The sequence below is a fragment of the Thamnophis elegans genome, chromosome 7, assembly GCF_009769535.1.
Source record: "Thamnophis elegans isolate rThaEle1 chromosome 7, rThaEle1.pri, whole genome shotgun sequence".
NCBI classification, from domain to species: Eukaryota; Metazoa; Chordata; class Lepidosauria; order Squamata; family Colubridae; genus Thamnophis; species Thamnophis elegans.
Window position 1 is genome coordinate 28,497,682 of NC_045547.1, and position 22,878 is coordinate 28,520,559.

General features: G+C 37.9%; 1 protein-coding gene across 5 annotated transcripts in view; it reads right to left on the reverse strand.

Moving 5' to 3' along the window:
- Positions 1-2,946: 2,946 nt before the first annotated feature.
- The window catches only part of MYH9 (myosin heavy chain 9), a 65,984-nt gene continuing 46,052 nt past the window's right edge, over positions 2,947-22,878 (reverse strand). For all 5 annotated transcript variants that reach the window (XM_032221910.1, XM_032221909.1, XM_032221911.1 and 2 more), the window contains exons 21-41: positions 22,656-22,787; positions 21,382-21,588; positions 20,974-21,111; positions 19,481-19,604; positions 18,529-18,700; positions 17,810-18,022; positions 17,423-17,567; positions 16,624-16,830; positions 15,565-15,669; positions 15,027-15,179; positions 14,195-14,443; positions 13,579-13,791; positions 12,520-12,732; positions 12,154-12,315; positions 11,229-11,357; positions 8,801-8,889; positions 7,200-7,323; positions 6,464-6,672; positions 5,447-5,555; positions 4,514-4,686; positions 2,947-4,353 (exon numbers count right to left, since the gene is read on the reverse strand). In XM_032221910.1, coding sequence (XP_032077801.1) covers positions 4,233-4,353; positions 4,514-4,686; positions 5,447-5,555; positions 6,464-6,672; positions 7,200-7,323; positions 8,801-8,889; positions 11,229-11,357; positions 12,154-12,315; positions 12,520-12,732; positions 13,579-13,791; positions 14,195-14,443; positions 15,027-15,179; positions 15,565-15,669; positions 16,624-16,830; positions 17,423-17,567; positions 17,810-18,022; positions 18,529-18,700; positions 19,481-19,604; positions 20,974-21,111; positions 21,382-21,588; positions 22,656-22,787 — 3,387 coding nt within the window. In that variant the 3' untranslated portion in view covers positions 2,947-4,232. The remainder of the gene's footprint in view (positions 4,354-4,513; positions 4,687-5,446; positions 5,556-6,463; positions 6,673-7,199; positions 7,324-8,800; positions 8,890-11,228; positions 11,358-12,153; positions 12,316-12,519; positions 12,733-13,578; positions 13,792-14,194; positions 14,444-15,026; positions 15,180-15,564; positions 15,670-16,623; positions 16,831-17,422; positions 17,568-17,809; positions 18,023-18,528; positions 18,701-19,480; positions 19,605-20,973; positions 21,112-21,381; positions 21,589-22,655; positions 22,788-22,878) is intronic.

Here is a 22,878-nt window from a genome sequence, read left to right on the forward strand (position 1 = left end):
GACAACAGTAAGTAAAACTTTGGCAACTTTTAAAATAGGGACTTCAATTCCCAGAATTCCATATCTGGCATGGTGGCTGGGGAATTCTATGACTTTCAAAGTCTGTATCTTAAGCTGCCTAGTGAGTTGAGATGACCAGAAAGTAGGTGTGTATAACGTTGCCTTCCTATGTCACAAATCAGACAGTAGTAGTTCTTAGTCTTAAGGAAGATTTCATGACACAACTCAATCCCTGTGGGGGACGTTTTCAGATCTAGAGCTCTGGTAAATCGAAAGTTTGCTGATAAAGAAACATGTAACTGGAAAAAAAAAGTGAAATCCAATGCCAGCTTGTATATTTAGAATAGTGTTTCTCACTATTGGCTATTTGAAGATGTGGGGATTTCAACTCCTCCTTCCCCAGTTAGCCATGTTGGCTGGAGAATTCTGAGAATTAAAGGCCACACAATGTTGAGAAACACTAGAGTTCCCAGAACACTTGGGAAAAAATTCTTGTCACTTTTCTATCATTTTCTGTGCAGTTGAAAACCATTCTTGTGTAGTTGAAGTCAGTTTTGAAACATATTTGATGCATGAATAAATAATGCAACCCAATATATAGTTTTGCTTCAAATTTTGTATCTTTGGCAGTCATATTTAGTTTTGTTGGTAAACTGTTCAATGGTCCTCATAATTTTGATTCTGTGTGGTCATAGCTGACACATAACTGAGCTTCTTGATATAAAATTTAAAGCCCCAACCAATGATGGTTGAAGAAGATGGAAATTGTTGGAAATTAATTTTTATTTTAAATTTTGGAAGGAAACTGATCTGTTTTATAAAAGTCGTCTGTTTGAAGTAATGTTGAAATACTGTTCAGCCAGTTGAGCTCTAGAAAGGATCTCTGGGTGACTAAATTTCCCTTTGGAGGGCCTGAGTATAATCCTTGAATTTTATCCCTTGCGTCTAACACCAATCAATCCTTTCAGTTTTGGTCTTGAGCCTTACTACTGTCTCTGCCCCTGAATATCACTATGGTTTCTTCAGGTCATAAAAATTATTACAAACATTCCCTTCGGAATTACTTAATATGTGATCTACTTAGCATGTTGCTTATGTGATCTACTTAGCATGTTGCTTTTTCTTTTTAAAATAATGTTGGAATTTAACTTGATTGCAGCACATAGTTTAGGAGCTGTTTTTATTAGGCTTTTATTTAAAGTTATTTGTTTTGTGAATTGTTCTACAGTCATCACAAAAAGGAATATAAACATTTAAAGTAAGGTACTAATTTAAAGTGCTGCACTTTATTTTCAAATTCATCCTTTTCATTATTTTAAAAGGTATCCTTAATCATTACAACTGTTACTCTAATAGGATTATGAGGAATTGACCAATAAATTAAATTTGTATCATAGTGATATGCTTCCCATTGTGTTACTTAGGGTTTCTGAAAATTATAGCTCAATATCTAGACTACCAGATTGTTTATGCTTTAAAATAAATGTCTGTATTCTGTATTTATGCCATGTTGATTTTTTCATCACATTACTAACATTTGTTAACTAAAATATATCAAATAAAAAAAATCAAGCTCTGAAATATTATTGATCTTCCTCCTATTTTTATACCATAAAATAGGTTTTCAGTTTAAGTGGATTATTTCATTTCTGCTATTTATCAGTACTAGTTTAGCAGTTAGAAAATAGAATCAAACTGTGCCACCTTTCCAAAGGAATCAAATGACCATTTCCTATAGATATATTGAAATGGACTACTGGTAGTCTGTAACCATAACCTTTTGTTTAACAATGGTTCAAAGTTATGACAACCTCTGAAAAAGAAAATTATGACCCATGCTCAAAATTACTACCATCACACCACCCTCCATGGTCATGTGATCACAATTTAGGTGTTAGTCAACCTGCTCACATCTGCAACAATTGCAGTGTGATTTGCAACCTTCCTAGCTGGCTTTTGACAAGCAAAGTCAACAGGAAGCTGGATTCACATAACTGTTCTTTAACAGTCATGTGATTCATTTAACGACCATGTGATTTGCTTAGCAGCAGTGATAAAATGGTCATTAAATAGGGTCCAGTCATGTGAAGTTTCACTTGACGGCCACACAGATTTACACTGGAAATTCCAGTCCCAACTGTGATAGTAAATCAAGACTGCCTGTATGCCACTTACAGTTCTTGGCTGATGGATTTTGCAAAACAGCAGCATTATGCACTATAAGAATATCCAAGGTTGGGGAGGGGGGGGGGGGTTCCAATTATTTGCTAGGGAAGCATAAGGACATTTACTTTATTGAAAACTTTCCATCTAGCACAGAGTTTCTTGCTCAGATCTTATTACTGAATAACACATAACGCTAAAGTTTAATGATGTTTGTTGAGTTTTGAATTAAAGAAATATAACACATCCATTATGACATATGGAAAGCAGAATAGTCAGTTGTTCAACAAGCCAGAAAGAAAATTCCCAGTGTTGCATGCAAAGAAGTCATTGTTTGCCTCAGATAATTCCATTTTATATAATAAAACATTTAAGTGCATAGTCGAACGTGTGATTTATATATAGCTGTTAGTCGCAGATAACAGATACATATCCAGTACTGGCCTCCTTTAGTTTATAGCTGGGATTCTGCAATAACTCTAGGAGTGTAGGCATGTGTGTCTGTGTATTTTAATGCAAAAGGACACGGCCACCATAATCATGCTGGATTATTTTATATCTAAACACCCATTCCCCACTATCCTTATCTTATGTGCTGTTTGTGAGAAACCCGTCTTTCATCAGAAACCCTTCACAGCAAGGAGGTTCTTATCAATCTCTAGCAATATCGACTTGTCTGCATCCTGTTTAGTGCAAAACAGAGGCACGTAATTTGCTCCATTATGGCAGCTCCTCTCACTTTCACTGTATTCCAACCCAGGGTAGAGAAGTACACACAGCAGATGGTAGTACATGGATAATCTTTATTGTTAGAGGAGCACCGGCAATCCATTACTGACTGTAGTGGAGACACATGCTAAGGCACTTATTATATAAAAAAAGGCTTGCAAATTTGGTTTGGTGACAGCAACAGGGATAGGAGGTTCCTGCAGTGAGAGCAATAACCATACAGTATAAGATATTCTTATTTTAATTTGTCATTTACTTAGAAGTTTAAATGCAGCATATACAATATGGTTAAGTACACAGATAAATCCAGCAACCAGTGTATTGGTGTAGAAAAGTAAAGACTATCTATATAATTGCAGTCCCCATAGAAAGGCAGTGATAAAGACCTTTACTGTATTTTCTTAATTACTTATAAACAAGAGATACCAAGGTCTTCAACATATCATCTGTGCAGATTAAAAGGGTTTTTTTCTTCTTTAATATACTCTTAGTCACTGTGCAGAATAACTAAACCTATCCCCTGATTATAGAGCTAGAGGCTTGGACATTATAGTAAAGAAGCACTTCCTTGCCCGTACTCCATTCAAACCCAATAAGTTCTGTTTCTTACCATTAAATATATTTGGTCCCAAACAGGTTCTCCAATAAGAACATTAGGAAAACTTGATGCTTTATTGACTTGTCTTTAACTATTGGTTCATTCCATCTTAGACATAAAGCCAGAGACACCATTGCACTTCAGAACTGTCCAGGTCTTGGTTACAAGGAGGGATCAAATTAATAAAGTCTCTTGTAAGAGAAGCTTCCTTCTCCTTTACCCATTCCCGAGACTTTGTGATCTACATGATTTCAAAGACGTTTGGAAGGCATGCTGGGAATCCTTGCTTTTCCTATTCAACATGACCCTTAAACTGCTAAGTGGACAGACTGAAGAAGTCGAAACTATGAGGTCACCGAACATGATTGCCAAAAGCAAACAAAAGAGGAGGAATAAAGGGTGGTTTCTTGCCTCTATCACAAACTCGTTATTAGAAAATAGTTGATTTATAGCAACAAAAAGTACTCTCTTTCCCACCAAATTACAAACATTTACTGGCAGCTGTGGGAAGAAAAATCAATGTTACAGTCATCTGTAGTGCCCAGTCTCTTATCAGACTACAGACTCTTTGGCATTCAATACAAAAGAGTGTGATGCTGGGAGAGATGACACTAATGTCGGATGGCTCCAAATAGTCCAAGAAACATTGCAACACTATGATCCACTTTCCCCAGCATACTTTAGAAGGGCTTTGTGACAAAGGGGGGTAGGTCATTTGATAATGGGTAACCTGGAAGCAATTCTATTCAGTAGTTTTGGCATCACCACCATCTGCTTTGCCATCCAGTTCTTCATCAGACATTTCACCAGGTCCCTTCCTGGGAATCCGGCGTGTCATCACAAAGGGCATATCTCCTCCTCGTCTATTGGAGAAAGTAAACACAAGTTAAATGGGAACACTGGTATTCCATTCTTAGGCAATCTACTTATTCAGATATTAGCATGCTCAAGGTAAAAACGTTAAGGGAAGTTCATGTGAATAGCAATGAACCTAAGCAATGAGCCTAAACAATGAACCGTTACCTAAGTTTGCTTCTCAGGGAAGTAACCTCCCGGTTCATGGCATCAGCGGTCTCAGTGGCATCCTCCAGTTCTCGTTGCAGCTTTCTGCGACCTGCGTTGGCTCGTTGTGCTTCTTCTTCTGCCTCTTCCAGCTGACGCTTAAGTTGCTTCAAGCGTGCATTTATCTTATCTGCCTGTAGTGCAAAAAAGAGGAATCATCAGGGTCATAGTTTATTCACATGCAGGTATCAATCCTGACTTGGAATCTTTGATATGCAGCCGATAAACTAAGTGCAAATTCTTCAAAAGAGATGTCTAGCAAAACATTTCAAATCATTAAGTCATGACAAAGTTGCCTCACAATCTGAAATGGCATAAGTACTTCTTTTGAAGTAGTAGCACACTTCTAACATGGAATAGTCCTGAACACGACTATGCAAAGTCAATTTCATTTTTATTTTATTTTTTGGAAATTCTTCCTTTTCCGTAATACCTCACAGTACTACACAAAGGCAATCTGTATCAAAGTAAGTACTCTAAGGGTATGTTTGGCCATGATACTAGTACCTGGGCCAAAGTCACACAATGAGAACTTGAAGAAAGTTTTTTGATCCTAATATAATACATTCAGTTGTATCCCCTTGGATACACTAGTTTCCTTCTTAACTTGGAGATTGATTTATGATTCCAGGGTTTATAAGTTAAGCAATACAAACAGGATACCTCAATCGTAAAATTGAGAAGTTCTATTACTAGACATCCTGATTACCTAATCATATACAAAATGTATTAATGCAGGACTATTTGGTCATAGCAAAAAGGTTGTAGAAATCAATAAAGGGCAATACTGCTAACATCTTAACTTGCTAAACAGTAGAACTTTGTAGAGGTGTAGGTAATGGTTTTTGTCATGCAGCTTGGATTATCAAGCATCGGTTTTGAAAATGCACATACCTGATCTTTATATTGTTCAGCATTGCGCCTTTCATCTTCCACTTGTAGAACAACATCCTTCAGCTTCTTCTCAGTACGTCGGACCTGCTTGCTGGCAGCCTGGCGTTCCCTTTAAAGAAAGCAGATAGGTCATGGATGTTTGCTTATAAACTGCACAAGTAGACTAAAGGTTAAAAGACTGATAGGCTTTGAAGTTGGCACTGCAACAAGTTGCACTATCTAAGTGAAGTTTCAGTTAGGACCAAAGCAAATAGAAAATGGGACATCATTTGGTTACTCTATGAAGATTCTCTATAGTCTGAGCTCTATAGGCTGTGTGCTTGATCTCATCAAGCACTCTGCTGCACTACACTGAACAGTTGTTTGTCCTGGATGGCAAACAAGCTAACAATAGCCTAATCCAGAAATCAGCAAGACCACCACCACCAACATTGACAGGGCAAGCCACTAGTACATAAAATGAGAGCAAATCCAACTCCTAGCACTGAAAATGTTACCTAGTTTGGTAATGAACCATCTACAAGAAAACAACCAAGCTCAGAGTGCAAAAAAAAAAAATACAATTCCATCTTGAGCTATAAATATTCTCTTCCATTAAAGGAGAATAATCCAAAAATAAACAGGAGAAACGTAACAGTTGAGTGTACACTAGAACAATTGAAGGTGCTAGAAACTGGAGTCCCTGAGGACCAATACACAATTTTCCATATACTTCAAAGATTAATTTTGTACTCTAGATAATTTGAAAGACCTAAGCAGTCACACTAATTGATCTGCCTTCCACTCAATCCTTTTATCAATCATTTCCAGGATTTAATGAAGAAGGGTAGAATAACCAGCACTTAAAGTTTAGGAGGTATGTGCAAAAGGCTGCTGAATTTTGACCATGTAAATCGTTCTCAATCACTCCAGTTTCTATCTCCTTCCATTGTTCCTCTAGGTAAAGACAAATCATGTACAGGGCCATTAAACTGCAACAACTGGAGGGTGAACATGTGGTAGATTATCAATACCTACTTTGTCTCAGTGTCGAGCTGTTCTTCCAGCTGTACTATTTTTGCCTCAAGAGCAGTGATAGAAGACTTGTATTTAGATTTCACAGCACTCTCCATTTCCTGAAGTTTTGCCTTTAGTTCCTTATTCTGACGCTCTGCTTGCTGGCGAGCATTTTCATTTTTCTGGGCATTACTGCGTTCTGCATTCAGATCTGTATTTATCTGATCAATCTGGGAAAGAGAGTACGAGGTATATTAGCTTCATGTATGTGAATATTTCTTCCTCCACATCCTTTAGGCTCTCCTTTCCCCATTTTTGTCACTTTTACTAAAATCTTATCTTTTCGGTTGAAATGATGCAGGGCAGGAGGATATGGAAAAGTAATCCCCATCCAGTGCTACTAAAGAAAATTATATACATATAATTATATTATCTATCTATCTATCTATCTATCTATCTATCTATCTATCTATCTATCTATCTATCTATCACATGTGATTTTCTTTTATTTTTATAAAGTAAATATTTATGGTTTAAGCTATGCTCATCAGAAGCTGCACAAGTTATCACTGCTTGATATCTAAACAATGTCTTGATTATTCATAGTTTGTTGAATATATCATAATATGTATTAACTATATATATTATAGTTAATACATATTAAGCTATTAACCATGGCTTGAAAGCCACAATTACAGGTTTCACACTGATTCTAAGCATTCTAAACTCAAACCAATGAAACCTCTCAAGCAAATACCTGAAGATTTGCCTTCTTGAGACGATCATTCACCAACTCTGTATTACTCTGCTCTTCCTCCAATTCTTCTTCAAGCTGAGCTATCCGAGCCTCCAAGCGACGTTTTTCTTCCAAGGCCAGAGCTCTGAGATAGAAAAGGAATATATTCATATACAACATTTCGAAGAAAAACATACCTAATTATTTATCATCTGTAAGCAATTCTCAAAAAGATATGAGTTAATCACTCTGTCTCCAGAAACAGGACATTTTCTATCTAACTACCGTGTTTCCTCGAAAATACGACATGTTCTCATAATACAGCCATGCCACATTTTTCTGGTGGGCAAAAATACAAGCCCCACCCCCTGGCATAGAAGCCCTCTGGACAGCCCCCCACCTCCGGCCAGGCAGAGCGCCACTTACCAACCTAGCAGTATCCTGAAGGTGCCAAGCCGCGGGAACTTGGGGGGAGGCAAAGGTGATTGCGTTGCTTGGCGCCTTCGGGATACCGCTAGGTTGGTGAGCAGCACTATGCCCAGCTGAAGAGGGGGGGTTACCGGGCAGCTGCTGTCTTGCGAGCGGGCTCCCAAAGAGCCAGATACAGCCTCATGGGCGAATGGCTATGTTGCACTGTTGCAGCAGCGTAACACAACAGCCATGAAGTGACCACAGTCACGAGCAGCCACCCGGCAAACCCCCTTTGCAGCCGGGCACAGCACCATTCACTGACCTAAGGGTATTGGCAAGCCGCATGAGCGCCTGTTCGCCGCTGCCCGGCTCACGCGGCTTGGCGCCTTCCAAATGCCAGTGAATGGTGCTCTGCATGGCTGGAGAGGGGGGTTGCTCAAGCGGCTGTTCCGCTCTTGCTCACCCACCTCCCAATGCATGGCCCAGCTCTCATTATGGAACCAGGACACCTCCGCTGCTGCCACTGCTGCCGCCATCCCAGCATGGCTTCCAACCTGAGTCTTTCGGCAGTGGCCATTCTGGGCGCATGCTCTATGGTTGTACGCTCTGCAGGCAGCTGGCCCAGAAAAAGCCAGGCTGGTATGGCGGCAGAGGTGCCCTGGCTCCGTAATGAGAGCTGGACCATGCATCCTGAGGCTGGGAGGCAAGTGAGTGAGACCGGAACAGCTGCTCACCCCCCCCCTCTCCAGCCATGCAGAGCGCCATTCACTGGCATTTGGAAGGCGCCAAGCCGCAGGAGCCAGGTGGTGGTGAACAGGCGCTCACGCGGCTTTGCAATACCCCTAGGTCAGTGAATGGTGCTTTGCCCGGCTGCAAAGGGGGTTTGCCGTGTGGCTGCTCGTGAGCATGGTCGCTTCATGGCTGTTGTGTTGCGCCGCTGCAACAGCACAACACAGCCGCCCATGCGGCTGTGCCCGGTTCTTTGGGAGCCCGCTCGCAGGAGAGGAGCCGCCCGTCAACCCCAAAACAATAAATCCTCCCCACATAATAAAGCCCAAACCATATTTTGTAGGTAAAAAGAAAATAAGACCCTGGCGTATTTTCGGGGAAACACGCTATCAGCACTTAAGGTACAGGCACTATGGAACACTTTTTCCAGAACAGCCTTATTGCTCCATGAAAGAAAGAAGGAAAAAAGTGCTATTACTCACCCTTTGCCACTACTGTTAGCAATCTCATCAGCCAGCTCATCCCTCTCTTGTTGAGCCTGGCGCTTGGCACGTTCAGCAGCTGCAAGTTCCTGAAATCAGAGTAAGATGTACACAAACTCGTGAAAATCAAGCTTTATGAAACAAATATTGTAATCTACTTGTAACTCAGACAATCATATACTTTTACATATCAGAATAACCAAGTCACCTACGTATAATATTTATTATATATATTTATTAAAAGATCCAAGTAGTATCATATACAGTAGATATAATCAGAAAGGTTTCAGAATAAGATGCAATGGTTTGTAGATAAAAAATAAATTGGCAAACTTTTAAGAAACCAAAGTAATTTATTAATAAATTACTAATACTAAATTACACTACTAACCTAGTGTTTATAGTCACAGTGAAAAATTTGACTGTTACCAATGTAATTTGGGATTTTTATCTGAAATAGCAATCACTTGCCAAAACAGCATGTAAAGCTACCAGGCATGTAATCACAAACTAATCAAAACATGTTTTTGTTTCTATCTATCTATCTATCCATTCATCCATCCTGATCTATTTGTATGTCCATCCATCCATCTATCTCTGGAAAGAATCAAGAAAAAATTGGAAAAACAACTATTTTTAACAGCTCAAAGGTCTCCTGTATTCCTACTGTAACATCAATCTATTGATACATGAACTCGCTAAGTAACTACATTTACTTCCTAACCGACAATAGGCTGGACTGGAAGATAACCTCATCCCAGCTTACAGAAAATAGTGTGAACATACAAGATATAAAAATTGATATGTTTGTGCTTGTGGCATGCTGGCTAAAATATGCCAAAATTGACTGGTACTGACCTTGACTAAATGAAGGACAGATACGACTATGTCTATACCTTACCTATCTTACTAAAATAGGCAACATGAAAGCCTTACTTGACCTTAAGACATGATAGCAGGGGAAGCCAATAAAGTATGGGTTAATTTGGTGAAGATCCATGCCACATGTAAGATTATGTTTTTCAATACAAGAGGAATAAATGGATTAATAGATGAAATAATAATAAAGAGGAAGGATTTGATAATGTGAATGAAGGTAGTCTGATCTTGCAGGGTAGTGTTGATACGCACACAGAAGTGATGATATAAGATTGATTATGAATTAAAGGGTAAAATGTATGTTAGAAAATACGTTATCAAAGTTTCTTTAGTTTGTGTGTAATGTAGTAATCCCTACATTAATGATAGTTGCCTACTATGCTCAGTGACTGGTGATAATGGAAGAATCAGATACAGTTTTTTTGTGAGAAAATGTGCAGTGTTCTGAATGAATGTGATCAATGGAAAAATTATTCTGCTTGATGACATGAATGACATCTGCTTTATGATGGTTGGAAATGAGACAAGTACAAAAAATGAGTTGGACTCTAGAATAAATCAAAATGTGATTGGTGTTTAACAGCTTCAAAAACAAAAGCTATTCATACCTACCCATATGGCAAAAAAAATCCAAATGAATGACTAATTCGATTATTTTGAAAGAAAATTAGTGAAGAATACAAGAATAATGACATATTGTGAATGTGAGATGGATGATTATTTGGTAGTGGCAGGAATAGGAAAAAATAGACATTGTGATATGTATCCTATATAATAAAGTGTTCAATGAATGGAAAATGGCCTTAAGGAAATTGGATGTGGATATTGTTTAGAACAGACTGCATAAAATTATGTTACAGTATCACTATAATGTAATGACAGAATGAGAGGACAACATTATATAATGTTTACACAGGAAAAACAATAGCTGAAAAAAGGGCTGAAAAAGAGAAAGTGACAGTAAAGGTTAAAAGAGAAGAAAATCTAAAGCAATTTTCATGGAAACAAAATTGTGTTGGAAGTTGATGAAGAAGGCTTAACAAGGACCCTCAAGCACAGTGAATGGATTTTAAAATAATGAAATTATCTGGATGGAATTGAAGCAAATGAGTAAACTGAATGTAGTGGAAATGAAGTACTTAAGAAATATGCGTGATAAAGCAACAAAATACTGTCACTGAAATTATGTACAGAATGAATGTAAATTGAAGTGACCAGCACAAAGTACTTGTAGTATTTAGGTCATTTAGAGAGAATAAATAAGGATTGAATTGCAAAAGAAACATAAGAAGCACCAGGGTACAGACTGAGAAGGGAGAGAAAACTATGACAAATATGATGACGTCTTCAAAAAGAATGAACTGAGATATTTAAAGAACAAAAAGCAATGTAACAAAATAATTTTATGTAAGTGGTGGTAGCAAAAGTAGGGACAGAAATATATGGAGAGTTATAATCAATGGTGCTAATAAATTATTTTTAACTGTTCCATTTTTTTTCCAGGCATGTATATTCTATTAGGGTCCCCCTCCTCCAAAAAAATAATTACCTCCTGCATTTGAATCATTTCTGCTTCCATACTCTTCAACTTCTTTTCATTCTCTTTAGCCTGTGCCAAAATTTCTTCTCTTGAGCCACGTGTGTCATCCAGTTCACGCATGCAATCCTTCATCTGGGCCTAAAAAGTTATAGGTAAATTAATGAGTATATGAAACTTATATAACAAATTTTATGTAAGTTTATATAAATTTATAACAAAGTCCACAGTGAATCTGATTTATAACAAATCAGATTCACTATGGACTTTGCCCAAGACAAGTCTAATTTATTGTCAACTGGTCTCCAAGACTTCGGGCATCTAATACTTTTCAACTCCGCAACCCAACAATTTTTAACTAGTGCACCCAAAGATTCAATGTGAGAACTTCTACACATAAAGCATTCTCTCTTTGAAACAGTTAAAAGGAATGTTATCAGGTGAATTCGACCTAGTTCTCAAGGATTGGTTAAACTCTTCTACTTCTGAAGGAAAGACAAAAGCCCAATTAAGGACCGAGTGGGTGGATGCCTCGAACTCCAGCAGGATGCAGACTGCTCATCACTACACCCTCGTGTTGTTCACCTTACCAGATGCCTCCTCAACAATTACAGTCCCCCACTGACATGGATACTACTGTGGCTCAGGAATGTCATTAGTCCATTTCCCGTTAGATAACACCTAGAACTAGAGGCCACTGGGCCAACCAAAATAAAAAAGACCAGTATGGAACTGGTTGGCTAATGAAGGTAACGTCCTGGTCTAAAAGGAAACAGAGTTTTCATAAAAAGTATCTGAAGATTCATATAACTAGACTTCTTTCCTAAATTAAAATAATAACCGCTAAGCCTTGATGATTGTTTGGATTGCTTACTTCAGTTCATCTGCTTGTGACATAGCAACCAAAAACCAGTATTACACAAGTGGCAAACCTCACCTGTAACTTCCGGAGCTGTTTAATAGTTTCCTCACGACTCTTGTTAGCAGAGTCTATATGGGCCTCCAAATCCTTGAGATCCATTTCCAGCTTCTTTCTGGCAGCTACAGCAATAGAGCGCTGTTTTCTTTCATCTTCCAGCTCTACTTCCATTTCTCGCACCTGTAAGGAATCAAAGCATAGACGATTTACTCATTAACACAATCCAGATCCCAAATCCTAATGCAAGGGGACCACACACACACACAAAAAGAATGCTTACTAAATCATCAGAGAATTGGTAATTAATCTTATTGCCTAGCTAAAGTTTTCCAGTAAAGGTTGCAAACAACATTTCAGGAATTTCCAAGATCTCTGAAATTCTACCTGTCTCGTTAGCTGCTTTCTCTTTTCTTCATTTTGTTCATCTCGGGCCTGGAGATCTCGCTCGAACTGTGCCTTCATGGCTTGTTGGTTTACTTCTAAGCGCAATTTGGCATCTTCTGTGGCCTGCAGTTCATCCTCTAGTTCTTCCAACTGAGTCTTCATCTCTTCTACTTGTTGTTCCAGAGCTCTTTTTGACTTTTCCAATTCATGAACCTATAGCATACAGATACAAAATTAGCTTCCCTATATTGGCACAGCCATTGTTTTTATTGTCCAGTATTTTAAAAACTAAGGTATAAATAATTTATTTAGTTAAAAACATTTATACAGCCATCCATCTTATACCAAACTCTGGGCAGCTCACAATAAAAAAAAAAGTAAAACATATAATAATTTGTTACAAATTGCAATGAAAAATATTAAAACCATGAGCAATAAAACATAGCAAAACGTGGCACCATAGGTGAAATCTCTCATGCAGCCCACAACCAGGTCATCTCATCAATCTCGCCCTGTCCCAGTCGTTGTTGGGGAGGGGGGGGGAGACCAGGTCTAGTGGGGAAGGATGGTGCAGAGAACAGGGCTGCCACAGTAAAAGGATTCTTCCTAGGTCCCATAAGATGGCAACATCTAAGATCCTTAGGGAGAGGTCGACTGACAGATAACCTGGTCCTGTGCTACATAAAGCTTTAAAGGTAGTAAGTCATTTATTAACAATTCTCTGCCTCTCTTAATACTCCTAGTATTCTCTGGACATTTTACTTTAATAAAAAACAGAAATTAACTTGATCAGGAGTTCCTGCATCTAGCTTCTCATCTCAGACAATTAATATATATTGAAATTAAAGCACTAAATAAATATTAGCACCTATTCATATGTAGGCAGGAAGCAGGGAAACCTATATAGAACTGTTAAAACGGTGTTCCCCAACCTTTCTGGCTTGGCATCTCTTTTTATAACCTTACTGAAAGTGCAAAGTAATCCAATTTCCCGCTAAAGCTTCTTATCACAAGCCTGTATTAATGGTAATCACTTTCACTGAAATACTATCAACTTACACTTTTGCCAACATCATCTTTTGAACTCATCAAATCCTCCATTTCTGTCCGGAACTGCTTATTCAGCCGCTCTAGCTCTGCTTTCTGCTCTATGGCTTCCTCCAAGGCTCTAGCCAAGGAAAGGGTTTTTGTTTCCTTTTCTCGTGCTTCTGCTTCAGCACGGTCCCGTTCTTCGGCATATTTGGCAGATATTGTTTTCTCCTCTGCTAACAGCTGGAAAAGAAACAACGATGGGACAATAAGATTTCCAAATAAATGCACGGCTATCTGGAATGCTTGTCCCTTCAGTTATCACCAATGAAACAATAGGAGCATCTCGTACAGGTTAGTCATCAATTCCAGATATGGGTTAGGATGAAAAGTTAACTGATCAGTTTTTGTCCCAAAATACAGCAGTTGCCACCCTGCCACAACTGAGCTAGAAAAAGTACAAGTGTAGCTCATAGGTTTTTTTTTTTTTTTTTCAAATCAAAACCAAATAAAGGAAATGTGTCAAAATGGTGGTAACTTTTGTTGCAAGAGACAAATACAGTAAATATTTTACTGCATAGATGCCTCCACTCTTTCACTGAAGTATCAGGGCAAAGGTGTTTACCCAAAATATAATGACATGTACCTGATCAAATTTCTTTTGTTTTTTCTCCAGGTTAGAAACTATTTGCCGCTGATGATCCAAATCCACAGCAATATCATCCAGCTCTTGCTGGAGCCTGGTCTTAGTCTTTTCCAGCTTGTCATAAGCAGCTGCTTTTTCTTCATAACGTTGGCTCATAGCCTCCAAATCTTTCTGAAGCTTCTTCTTGATTTCTTCTACTGATTCCAGACAAACTATGCTTTCATCCATCTTCTTCTTCATTTCTACAATCTAGGTAAGGAAAGAACATTGTTTAACTAACTAGAAAATAAGAGATGGGGTTTTAATACACTTTTGCAAAAAGAAAAAGGAATGTAAAGTAGGCCTCTTAAAAATTGTAAGAAAATTGAAGAGGTGGACAATTTTTTAAAACAGTGAAGCGGCATGATGGCATTCTCATGCAGCAGTATGGGGATAAAATACCATGCAGCTTGCAAAGGTAGCGATCCAGAGTAGCTCTATATAAAACAGAAAAGCTATTCAAATCAATATTCCATTCCCACCCAATATATTAATCCAATATTTCACATAACAGAACAAAGTATCTCTGAAAGCTTGATTTGGATATAATCTGCACAATCCAGCAATCCTCAGGGTCATACATTCTTCCCCACACTCCAATCCTAGCAGTATTAAAAAGAAATGGAAAGATTCTACTTCCATATCAGATTAATAGCATTATATTTTTATTCTTTATCCTAAAAGCTCATTCCCAGAGTGTTTTACAAAATATTAACACAGTTCTTTTGGATCTGTCCATCTTTAGGCTAATTTAATATTAACAGATCCAGTCTGTAAATTTGTTCTATAGTACCTGAAACTGAAGGGCAGAAATCTGTTTTCCCAGATTCCTCTTTGCTTCTTCTTCTTCCTCTAGTTGGTCTTTGAAACTATTCTTCTCATCTTCCATCTGTTTCAGCTTGGTGCTAAGGCTCAGTTTTTGACGGGTTTCCTCCTGAAGCAGTTCCTATAATAATGGATAAACTGAAGAGTCATAAAAGTACTTTTAATTTACAACTTAACTAGAAAGGGCCTCTGTTTCTTTTTTGGGTCCCAGCTTGGAATAAGAACTAAGGATCAAGAATGCTGCATTTTCTTCCAAAGTACAGAACAGAATTTGATTTAGAAAAGGTGCCGTTTTTCTGTTTTAAAGTTTTCCAAAGTTCAGTATGAATCATATGATCCTATTGCAGAAAAAGGGGTGGCTATTGATAACACTTGAAGTTAGCTACGAAATCCAATCTGCATTTCTCAGTCAAGCTAAAAGATCTGTCACTGGTAAATAGAAAACGTAATGATATTTTAAAATGTCACTGTGGCCAATCATAAAAAATATATATTAGGCAGCTCACCTGTGTATCCTGCAGTTGTGATTCCAACGTAGAGAAATCTTTTGCTAATTTAATAGATTTGCTATCAGACTGATTCAAAAGGCCAGTGACGTTGTCTAACTCAACCTAAAAAAACATTGAAACCATCCATTATCGAAAGGCTTGTCATTTATTACTGGTATCATCTTAATATGGCAGGCAAAACACATAGCAAGCAGCGTATTTATATTAGATGCTTATTATCCATCTAAATTGCAAACACGGTATTTTATTTATTTACAGGACTTATGTGGCCACCAATTCTCCTATGATGATTCTAGGCAGCTCACAAGAATTCACAAAAAAACATAGTTAAAAACAAAAGTATTCTTTCCCTCAAGTGCCAGACCAATCATTCTCACAATTCTACACCCATCCTAGCGCAATACCTGAGAGAAGGGGTAGGTCTTCACGCCCTCTTGAAGGCTAAAAGAATAGGGATCCCTCAGATGTCAGGTGGGAAGCTATTCCAAAGGGCTGGAGGCAATGGTGACATTCAACAATTTTTTCTACCACTTCTGTGGGCATGGCTTGGTGGGAGTGGCAGGGAAAGGATACTGCAAAATCTCCATTCCCTTCCCCCTCCTGGGAGAAGGATAGTGCAAAATCTCCATTCCCACCCCACTCTGGGACCAGCCAGAGGTGATATTTGCCAGTTCTCCAAACTACTCAAAATTTCCGCTACTGGTTCTCCAGAACCTGCTGAATTTAACCCCTGGCAGGGGGGATGGCTGAACAGGTGTGCCTCCAAAGTACAATCAGGTAACAGCATTTAAGGGAAAAGCCTGGAACATACCCTAACAAACCTAATAGGAAAGACAGATACTCTCAGAGAGAGGCAGTCCCACAGGTAACCTGATTCTGTGCCATGTAGGGCTTTAACGGTGGTAACTACATAAACTCTTGCAAAGCTATTTAGTATATTTGATATAATCTGGAACTAGGTGTGAAGCAATAATTCTAGGGGTTTCAACACAGGTTTTTTCCCCCTGTATTTGCAAGATATCAAGAACCCAAAGGGAACTTGTATTGAATCCTTACCTGCAACTTGTTAACTCTCTCAGTGAGTTCGGTCCGGATTCTCTCCCCTTCCGTGAATTTCACTTGCAGCTCTTGGAGTTGAGTGTCAACCCTCTTCCTTTTGTGCTCAGAGTCTCCTTTGCTCTGCAGAAGTACTTTCACCTCATTGGAGAGTTCAGCACAATCACTCTCCAGGCATTGTTTTGCCTTTTCAAGATTCACTTTCACCTTTAGAAGACAAGAACAATTGTATAGTGAGGCATGACTGTTCTAGAAGTCTTAATGTCACTAATTTAAAATAAAATGCTGATGCAGGAGTCAGAATGCTGATACGGATTTGGACACCACTGGAAGAGTGAGCCTAGGCTTTCAATTCTGTCTTAACAAGATTTGTGTTACTGTGAACTGAAGCTTCCTGCATGCTCATAATGTTTTTGCCAATAAAGCAAACTGAAAAGATTCTGCAGATTTACCAGTTATGATAAGAAAAAATATTTATATAATACCCAAAATACACTTTCCCTCATAGGTAAAACACAATCTGAATTAACTATTAGCTTGTCTAATTACCATCCATTCTTAAATCAAGCATCTCTCTCTATTGCTTTTCAGATATTGAAATGAGTGACCCATTTTCAAAAACATTATGCGACAGCTTCATCTTTAATCTCTACTGCATCATTTCTGAATATAATTCATGCAATGGGCAATCTATTCTAAACGCTGCAAACTGCATCTGTGCTGTGCTCAGATACAGAAACTAAAACACAATCTTGGCCCTTATCAGGATATTTAACTAATGAAAATACTCATTACATACTCGTTTAGTTTGTTCCAGCTGTTCGGCCAGCTCTTCTATCGCCTGGCCATGCTTCTGCCTCATCTCCTGTATCTGAGCCTCGTGAGTTTTTGCCTCTTCATCCAGGGCTTTCTTTAGAATAGTCACTTCTTGCTCACGTTTTGACCTATCAGGAAGTCACAAAAACCTTTGTTAGACAACCATTAATCCCAAAGTTAATATAGTATCTCAAAGTTAATATAGCGATTGAAACTCAGCATATAAAGAGCTGCCCAGAGTCGCTTATTGATATATAAATTGGATGGATGGATGGATGGATGAGAGAGAGAGGGGGGGAGGGGGGGAGGGAGGGAGGGAAAGGGAGGATATCTAAGGGAATTGCACAAGATGACAGAATTTTACAATCACCTGAGTTCCTGCTGTGCTGCAGTTGAGTCTAGGGTATCCTCTAGCTCAGTCTTAAGAGCCTCAAGCTCTTCACCCAAATCCCTCTTCTGCTTCTCTGCTTTGTTTCGAAAAGCTCGTTCAGATTCCAAATCCTCCTGCAATTCTGTTATTTGGGATTCAAGTTCACGGATCTTCTTCAGAGCCATGTTCTTCTGAGCAGCCTCCTCTTCCACCCTGCATAGTTCAAAGGCACAAACAACATGCTACATTATTTTATGTTTTTATACAGAGAAGTATAAAATTCTTACATACATTTACCTGGAAGAAAATCCTTCTGCCCTCACTAGAATTTACTTCTGAATAAACTTGTATAGGTCTATTCTAACAAGTTATTAACATGTGAACTTGTTACATCTATAATTGGATTCTATTTGAAGTGCTTAGTTTCATTTTTCCATACCAGAGAAAGTATCAGTACTGGTTAATTTGAGAAGGCTAACTACTAGAGTGGTCAGGGGTCTCCAACCTTGGCCACTTTAAGATTTGTGGACTTCAACTCCCAGAATTCTAGCATTCTGGAACTTGAAGTCCACAAGTATTAAAGTGGCCAAGGTTGGAGACCCCTGCTTTAAACTGATGCCAACTGATAGGTCATGAGATGTCATGACTCTATTTGTTTTTTTAAATCAGAGGTCTGCTATCCCCATCCCACCTCCAATTAGAAATACAACTAGGCTCACCTAGCCAAAGCTGCTTGAAGCTCCTCTTCTTTTTTTGCCAGCAGCATTTTGAGTTCTGCTATTTGAGCTTGCAGTTCAGCAATTTGATCGTGCAGATCTGTGGAGTCTCCCTCTAGTTTTCTGCGAGTCTTTTCCAATTCTTGACGATGCTTTTCTTCCCGGCGTAATCGTTCTGAAGAAAATAATAATAGAATTGGATGCATCTTGGATTTCAGAATGCTCTTCAAATACACAAAGAGCCAAAGTGTAATAACTTACACCTGCATGTGGCAGAGATGATGGTCTAGAGCAGTGTTTCTCAACCTTGGCCACTTGAAGATGTCTGGACTTCAAGTGGCCAAGGTTGAGAAACACTGGCCTAGAGCACAGTTCCTCGTTCAGGCTTCCACATTAAAATTAAATCCAAGAGTGAGAAATATTACCCTTGGACGCTTTGGGTTAATTCATTCCTCTCCATAAAACATTGAGGCTAAAGCAGACATCATCATCTTTATGTCAATGGTGGAAAACCATCACTAACATTCTGAATGTTGGAATGATCCTCAATTTTAAAAATGTTTAACCCTTAAGCTAGTATAATTAATAACTACAGACATCTATATTTTAGAGTTATTAGTTGCAACAGAAACCTCAAGATTCAGTCACCAATGTATACACAAGAAAGATATTCCCCCAAGAGGAGAAATTAAACTAGCCCTTCTTCTTCACTTGTCTATTTTAGACGTTGTTTTTATTCAGAGCACAGCTTGCCTGAGTGTGTAACCTTCAACCAATCAGCCACTGAATGGTTCTATCTGACTGATCAATATGTCACATACAAACTCTGTGACTGTGACATTAACTCTTTGAGATTCAGTCTCCAATAAAGATGTAACTGCTTTTCTATGGCGAGTAAGAAATTCTGATGGGGAGAAGCTGAATAAATCCACCTCTTAGAGGGTCTTTCTCCTACCTTCCAGTTCTGTTATCATAGCCTCGTGTTTGTTCTTGAGTTTAGCTAAACTCTTTGATTTTTCTTCTTCCTCTGTCAGGTTAGTAGTGAACTCTGAAATCCTTTCTTCCAATAATTTCTTTTCCTAAAAATATATGTAATGGTGATGGTGATAAGTTATTTCCTAAATGAAACTTTTAAATGAAATTAATCACACCTGAGCTATTTCCTAGCAATATACTGAAACGCCTCAATAACTGAAAATCAGAATTATCATTACAAAAATGCAGCTAGGGCAGCATATAGCACACCTGGGTCCTTAATGATTCTTTTGTGTTAGGAAGCCTGTATCCAAATAATTATTGACTTTTTTTAAAAAAAAAGAAAGTCAACATTTGACAACTGAAAGACCTCTTTTTGCTACTACCTAGTTTCAATATTTAGAAACAAATGTATATAACCCAGCATATTATTAAAGACAGGGATCTTCTGCAACTTTTGCTGAAGCTCTACATTTCTACAAGAAAGAACTTCCTTCAATTTATTGACCAAGACACCTCACAAAAGCATTAAATACACATTAAAATTATTTAAAATTAAATGTAAAATTATCTAAACAAGCACATAAAGGTTACATAAAAACAATCATAATTCAAGCAATCTTTTGAAGTATTTTACTTGCCATGAACATGTTTTTGAATAATTTCTTATACTTTTGAAAAGTGCCGAAAAACAAATATAAAATGTATCATGAATTTACTTTTCCCTGAAAGGAAGATCAACATTTGTTAATCATCGATCATTATCTTGATGTCCATACTCTTCTCACCAGTGAGGCAAGTGGTTTAGTGATACAAGTGATCAGCTATAGCTATGCTGTAGTTATTCCCTGTACAGTTTCTTTCTTAATGACGTTACTGACTCTGGTATCAATATTGATACTTCTAAAGAACTAAGGGAAGTAACAGCAATCAATGATAAATATTCAATCAACCAATTACTGAAATAGCTTTTTCCAATTTCAGGCCTATGGAGTTTCTGTCGACACAGATCCTACCTCCCAACTAAACAGTTGGATTAAAATCATAATTTTATATTGTCTAATCCTTTAATGAAGCATTCCACAAAAATGAATATTGAAAAACATCTTCCTTTTCATTCTATATTAAGTGTACTCCTAATTGAATGTAACCATACAACTAATTTGATTAGCTAGAACAATAATTGCATGGAGGGGATGTAGGGAATCAGACTTTGAATATCTATTCAAAGTGTTAATTGCAGAAATTACAAGCATTTAAGACCTTACCCAAATACCAAATGGATTAGGAATATTTATTTAGTACGTACAGAACGACGTTATCCATATTAACAATCTCCAGTTATTTATACACTACCAGAGATTGGCAAAGGAAACATTTCATCATGAATGTGAATTCTCACATTCATGATGAAAATGATGAGATATGTTTCATCTCTTTTGCCACTTCACCATATAGCAACATTTTGTTTACCTTGGCCAATTTGCAGTTCTGATCTTCAAAGACTATCAAGTCTTCCTCCAGTTTCTTTAGTTTTGCTTCAGTGGTAACTTTCTCCAGCTGTAGTTTTTGCCTGGCACTTTCTTCTTCTTCCAGCTGCTCTTCCAGCTCCTGCACAAACAAGGAAAACATGGCATAAAGTATCCAGGCCAGTTTTAGATTCTTCTATCCCTTTCTAAGAATTATAAACCCATCTTTTTTTTCAACAACTAGAATGTCTGAATGGAAATAACAAAACCTATATTGAAGGTATGACTTTACAGAACCCACTTTTGTCCATCACCCAAATTTTGCTATCTTTTGTTATACTGTCTTCTTTCACCTCCATTACATCAACCATTAGGTATTGCAGTATGTCAACACGCCTATTTTGTACATTACCTGAATGTTTTGCTGCATCTTCTTTTTCTCAGTTTGTAGATGCTGACACCGCTCCTCTTCTTCCTCCACTCTAGATTCCAAGTCATGGCATATCTCCTCCAGCTCTTGTTTTTTAGCTGTCAGGCGGGTTCTGATCTCCTCTGCCTCAGCACAGAGCTCGATCTCTGCTTGCAACTGCTCTTGTAACTGCATTTTCTCTGACATGAGCTAAACAAGAAAATGACAAGGCAAATAATTTATAATTTTGCAAAAGTTTCTGCAAGCAGACCAATGGCAGGTTTTATTCACACCATTCACACCCACCACGGATGGGTGATTCAGTCTGTCTATTGTCCATGCCATTAGTGCAGTAGTGTAAATTCAAGTATTTCCATTCCTATGTTAATGGATTTTAAAAATAGGAAGCAAAAAGTTTTAAAATAACATAGCAGAAAAAGCAGCATCTTATTTCATGGTTTTCTTCAGTGGTTTACCTCCTCATAATTAATTTTATGTTTTATATGTTATTCATGTGCAGCTTACATTGATCCATATCAGCAGCTATTCTGAGTTTCCATTACTTCCAAGAAACAATTTTGTTCAATTTCATTTTCATATGATCCTTGAAACTAAACTTTAAATGTTCTGTAGCTGCACAATACTATCTGCATTTGAATTCCTGTATGTGCTGTTTTTTAATGCTAACTTCTTAGTCTGTCAGCCACACATTTCTCCCTGCTAGGAGAGGTAATAGAATAGATTAAGTTGAACACCAGCTGACATTTAAAAGCACTCCACAGGAAAAGAGATTTATGCAATGGCAAATTAATAAACTCTCTGCCCTGCATGAATCAGGTATAGACTGCTCCAAGAAACACCTGGATAGAAGTCTGTATTAGAGAAGCGTATACATACAACTTTATATGCTATAACCTATATATCGGGGAAGGGAGGGCAAGGGTTTTTTTTTAATTAAATCCCACATTAATTTCTACTCCATTCCAAACGATAGTCTATCCAATGAAGAAATTTACCTCCCTACTTCATGTATCATTTAAATGTAAATTAAAAAAATACAGAGAAATGTGTATTTCACATAATGCTATGATGAAAAGTATTCTGTGCTCATTACCAAACCTAAAAAAAACCACAGCAGCAGCCATCTGTTTTGTAATTATTCAACCATTAATGTGAAACATAAGTTGATAAAATGCTACCCCAAAGTCAGTTACGATACTTTAAAGAATATGAATAAGTCATAAAGTGGCACATCAGAAGGCTAGCCACTTACTCACCTGTGTATGGAGAGTTTCCATTTCATTCAATCTGCCTTCAGCAGCCACCTGCTTTTCCTTCACCTTCAACAGTTCTTCTTCTTTGGCCAGCATTTCTTCTTCTTGCCTACTCACTTGCAACAGTGGCTTTACCTGCCGAGAGACCATTTCAGGGGTAAGTTATTTCACAGTTACAGATTTATCACTGGATGAGTACTTGATCTAATCAGTATAAAGCTTAAAC